The 5,672-nt window shown below is 39.7% G+C and overlaps 1 protein-coding gene across 1 annotated transcript in view; it reads left to right on the top strand.

The window, feature by feature from the left end:
• The window catches only part of LOC105529357 (cytidine monophosphate-N-acetylneuraminic acid hydroxylase), a 63,403-nt gene extending 58,955 nt beyond the window's left edge, over positions 1–4,448 (top strand). Inside the window, exons 14-15 of the mRNA XM_011966486.1 lie at positions 906–1,002; positions 3,634–4,448. Of these exons, the coding sequence (XP_011821876.1) occupies positions 906–1,002; positions 3,634–3,651 (115 nt within the window). The 3' untranslated portion in view covers positions 3,652–4,448. The remainder of the gene's footprint in view (positions 1–905; positions 1,003–3,633) is intronic.
• Positions 4,449–5,672: the final 1,224 nt, after the last annotated feature.

Genomic DNA, 5,672 nt, shown 5'->3' on the forward strand with positions numbered 1-5,672 from the left:
TATTTTTTTTTTTTAGTAGAGACGGGGTTTCACTGTGTTAGCCAGGATGGTCTCGATCTCCTGATCTCGTGATCCACCCGCCTTGGCCTCCCAAAGTGCTGGGATTACAGCCGTGAGCCACCGCGCCCGGCCTGAAAAAAATATTTTAAAACGAAAAATTAAAACTACAAATAATCTCACTACCCAAAAAGAATAATTTATATTTGGGTGTCTAGCTAATCTTTCTTTTTTTCCTTAAAAGCACATATACCCTACATACTTTTCTACCTGTGTGTTTATCAAAGTGATTTTCCACAGTATTGTATTTTCCTACATCATTTTTAATGCCTGCCTACCTGATACCACATACCTATATTAGTACTTTATTTAACCTCTGTGACCTTGAAGTCATTTCTAACTTTTTACTATTTGAAACAATGGCAGATAATCATGTGGATGTGTCTTGCACACATTCATAGTGACTTCTGTAAGTTAAATTCCTAGGAGCAGGGCTGCTGCATTCTATGAATACAGTGTCTAGGCTTTTAGTGCCCTCTACCAAATCGTTCTTTGGGAAGCCAGTTCACCTTTCCAAAAATAATGTATGAGAGAATACATTTACCTGTACCTTCACTAATACTAGATTCTGTTGCTTTTGTGTACGGGATATAGATCTAGATTTTCACATATGAGGATTCCTTAAAGCAAGGAACATCATAGTACAGTAAAAATAAGACAAAATCGTCATGTTCTGAGGGACTATCTCTGTTCAACACCCCGAAAGTTCTGAGCTACATCAACAGCTGGAACCGTACAGAAACACTATCTCTTAGGGAGGACAGAGTACCAGGTACCAAATAGATCCTGGCAAATGAACAGGCATGGAAGTTTCCAGAGCACATTCCCATGCTTTATCTCTCTTACAGGTTTTGGAATCATTTTCAAATAAAACTTCCCCTCACGCCACCCAACTGGAGGTCATTCCTGACGTGCTGTGAGCAGAATGGGCCTGGGATTTCACAAGTAAGGAATATCCTGTAGGTTTGGGAGCCATCCTACCATGCATCCTGTGACACTCTCTTTGACACCTAAATTAAGCAGACACCCTGCCTGAACAGAAACCTGACTTTTGGGGGACTGAGAACAGCTAACATTACAAGAACATTCAAGTGTTTTAAAAAGTAAATTAACAGGCTGGGCGCGGTGGCTCACACCTGTAATCCCAGCACTTCGGGAGGCCGAGGCGGGTGGATCACCTGAGGTCAGGAGTTTGAAACCTGCCTGGCCAACATGGTGAAACTACGTCTCTACTAAAAATACAAAAATTAGGTGTGGTGGTACTTGCCTATAATCACAGCTACTCAAGAGGCTGAGGCAGGAGAATTGCTTGAACAAGGGAGGTGGAGGTTGCAGTGAGCCAAGATTGTGCCATTGCACTCCAGCCTGGGAGACAAAAGCAAAAGTCCATCCCCCCACCCCCACCACCAAAAAAAAAAAAAAAAAAGTAAATCAATAGTGCATCCAGTCCAGAGTCCATAGAACCTTTGGCCTGGTTGAGGTAAACATACAGCCTATAAGTAAACAAAACCAAAACTCGTCCAGGTTTTGAGTATTTGAAATGTAATCCTGAGCACACGAGGGAAAACAGCAACAAAAACTGAAGAGAGACAAACTAAAAACCGAGCGTGAGATGGAAAGCAGCACCTCCTCATTTCTAATAGACCTCTCTCCTCTTTTGGACTAATGATGATGAACTTGCCTAGCACAAATCAGATTTGACATTCCTTTCCTACAGCCTGAGATACGATTTTATTAAGTGAATTATAAAACCTGTCTCAGCCAGGCGCAGTGACTCATGCCTGTAATCCCAGCACTTGGGAGCCTGAGGTGGGCAGATCACTTGAGGTCAGGAGATCGAGACCAGCCTGGCCAACATGGTGAAACCCCATCTCTACTAAAAATACAAAAATTAGCCAGGTATGGTGGTGGGTGCCTGTAGTCCAAGGTACTTGGGAGACTGAGGCATGAGAATCACTGGAGCTGGGAAGGTGCAGGTTGCAGTGAGCCAAGATTGCACCACTGCACTCCAGCCTGGGCCACAGATGGAAACACTTGTCTCAAAAAAAAAAACCTGTCTCCTCATGCTTCTGATTGAAGGGACCATATAATATGACTGCAAAGACAGTAAACTTTTTGAGCCATGCATTTATTTGTTCCACAAACAGCGATCCCATCCCATTGTGTTATAATCTATTTATTAATTGTCTTTCCCAATAGATACTGAGATTCTTAAAAGTAGGAATTGTCACCTGGGTAGCCCTAGTGCCTAGCACAGTGCTGAGCACACATACAGTTTTATTCCTAATATGAATTCAAGGAAGGAAGGTACAAGTGAATTTCTCTTTCCCATTGTCAGCATGACTTGCCTCTTAAAATAGGCTTCAGTGTCTTCACCAGTAAAATTGAGGTTTGAATTAGAATATCTTTTACATCCTTTCCAGTTGTAAAGTTATTTGTTCCATACTCTAATCGACCATAAGGCACTGGGCTAGAACTTCTAAATTATAATTATAAGTTAGAAGGGATGCTAAGGAAATTCACATGCAACTTTATTACAAGGCTAACTCTCATGAGCACCGTATTTGTTGTACAAACAGAGTATCAGGAATACTGAGGAAAGAAAGATTGCATCTGAGGTTTTGAGATGACCAGGAAGAACGTTGTAGAGAGGTAGCATTTGGGGAGTAAGGGGTAGGGGATTGGCTTAAAGATTGGGAAAAGTTTTAAACAAGCTAAAATAGAGGAGAGAGATGGTAGGAAGAATATTCCAGACAGAAAGAGTGGGTGAGGTTAAAAGGTGGAAAAATACAAGGTGAATTCAAGCAATGGCAAGTCTTCCTCATATGGCACCGAAGTAAGGGGAACCAGGAAAGGGGCATGAGTAGAAACTGGGAAAATAAGGAGAGTTAAGAGGGCTCAATGCAGATGCTGAGCAGGGTTTAGCTGTTGTGAAAAAGCAAGAGGAATAAAAGATAAGGAGGCAACAGATAGAGCAACAAGTCCAAGCTCTTAGAGATGGAGCAGTTTTAAAAGAAGACAAGTTAAAAGTGTTTCTGTATAAGTGGGTGAATGAAGCAGAGCAGAGCAGAGATGAAGGCAATAGGAATCGAGAGGTCACTGTGTGCATTTGGACATTGCTGTATCAAGGAGACTTGGAGTCTGACTTGAGTTAAAATTCCAGCAATGTCACATACCATATGACCTTGGGAAAATTATTGGATCTCTTTGTGTTCCAGATTTCCACCTGTAAAATGAATGTAATAATAGCATTTACCTCACAGGGTTGTGTCACAGTATGAGGCATGTCTAGAAAAGTGACATGCCACGGAAAGTGAACAATAGCTGTTGACCATGTCAGCCCCACGAAATAAACAGGAGCACCATGTGACCCACAGTCAGTTGGTAAATCCTTAAGAACTTAGGAGGAAGGTCATATTCCAGTTCACATTCCTGTTTTAGATTCTCGCTTATCTTAAAGCATTATAGACCTTGAACTAAATAAGAATAAAAATTTGCCCCAATGCAGTAAGAAAATGAAAAAGCATTGAAATGAGACTCATACTGTTGTTCATTAATAATATCTTCATTTCACAGGAATGCAAAACCACATGAAAATTTCAAGAATTCACTGATGAATGAAAAACAAAATAAAAATGTATCATTACATCTTGAACACAGGAAGCTTACAGCAAAGAGACTATGCTTTATGACATCAGCAATGGATAATTCTATGTTGCCTTTGTGATTTGTGTATATAGCTTACATTTATAGATCACTACATAGCCAGATGAAAAAATATTTTATTCCATCCACAGTTCTCTACAAAAAGAACCAATGAACCCAATAAGAACAAATTATCTGTGGAAAACAAAGCATAACTGTAGTAGATACGAATCCAATCACCAAGGAAACAGGAAGAGGAAAACATCCAAAACTACAATGAGGATAGGAAATGGTCTGTTTTTGTGATATTCGTATGATTAAGACACCAATGTTTTCCTAGGAAAATGTGATTGTTAACTAGGATTCTGTTTTACATGTTGACATTTCCAACACACACACCACTGATTTGAATTTCAAAATTTATTTTCTGATTATATATGCTACGTCTGATTCTGAAGATACAAAAATTCAATGGTGGAATTTGTTTCCTGAAATTTCTAGATTCATACTTAGAAGTGTTTATTACCAGCTTCTCATTTAGATTAATATCAATGATGTTTGATTATTCTGGTTAACCACACACATTATGCATAACAATAATGCTAGAAATTCAGGAATTATATTTTGTGATTTATACTGTGTGATAAATTATTCAATTTTCACTGAAAATAAATATAATGTATATCAATATAATGTAGGTCAGAGTGTCTATGGTGAACAAATAAAAGATTATTTTAAAATATGAATTTTTCTCATACTAAGTCTATATTCTCATGCTATCCTTCCAGTTCTCTCCTTCTGATATCCTGATATCACCAGTTCCTTGACAACCAGACCACCAATTCACTGACCTGATAGCAGCTCCAATGTCCTCACTTCCCTTTGCACTCTTCTTGCATATACCCCCACATCTTCTGCTCTCTCCCCATCTCTAGTATCTCATGTCTCACTTCCATTACTTAAATAAAAAACCATGAAATCATCTTTCTACTTGGCTCTCACATCCACTCTGTCAACAAATTGTCACCTCCACCTTCAGAATATATCCAGGGTCTGACCAATTTCTACCACTTCCACTGCTACCAAGATCAGAAGAGGAAGGAAACTCATGAAAGTACGATAATCTTGGCATCAGGGACTGATTTTCCTCCGCAGACATCTGCCAGTTCCAGAAAAGGTCAAGAAACTGAATGCCTCAAAATCTGCTCAAAGCCATTTACTGGGAGATGTCTCATGATTGACACGCTCCTAGTGTGAAGTCACCCTAAAGAGTGCCAGGGAAACTGCTAGCTCTTGGGCGCTGCCACCACACCTGGCCCCCTAACTTGTTTTTTGAAGCAAAAATATTGACACCAACACATGACAAGAACATGTGGGGAAACAAAAATTTCAGGACAATTTCAGAAATGAACACAGATGCAAAATCCCAAACAAAGTATCAACAAATCGAACCTAGCAATTTATAAAAAGGATAATTTATTACAACTCAGTTGGCTTTAGTCTCAATGCAAAGTTAGTTTCACATGTGAAAATCAACCACACTAACTGAATGAAGGAGAAATTTTAGTCTGGACACGGTGGCTCACGCTGGTAATCCCAGCACTTTAGGAGGACAAGGTGGGAGGATCACTTAAGCGCAGGAGTTTGAGACCAGCAATTTCAGACCAGCCTGGGCAACATAGTAAGATTCTACAAAAAATTTTTTTTTAATTAGCTGTGCATCATGGCATGCACCTGTAATCTCAGCTACTCAGAAGACTGAGGCAGGAAGATCACTTGAGCCCAGGAGGTGGAGGCTTCAGTGAGCCAGGGTCATGCCACTGCACTCAACCTGGGCAACAGAGTAAGACCCTGACTATAAATAGAAGAAATTGTATAAGATTATGTCAATATATGTACAAAAAACATTTGATAAATGCTTTAATAGCCATTCATGAACTTAAGTGAATAAAGAAACTCATAGTAACTGG

The sequence above is a fragment of the Mandrillus leucophaeus genome, unplaced genomic scaffold, assembly GCF_000951045.1.
Source record: "Mandrillus leucophaeus isolate KB7577 unplaced genomic scaffold, Mleu.le_1.0 Scaffold760, whole genome shotgun sequence".
NCBI lineage: Eukaryota > Metazoa > Chordata > Mammalia > Primates > Cercopithecidae > Mandrillus > Mandrillus leucophaeus.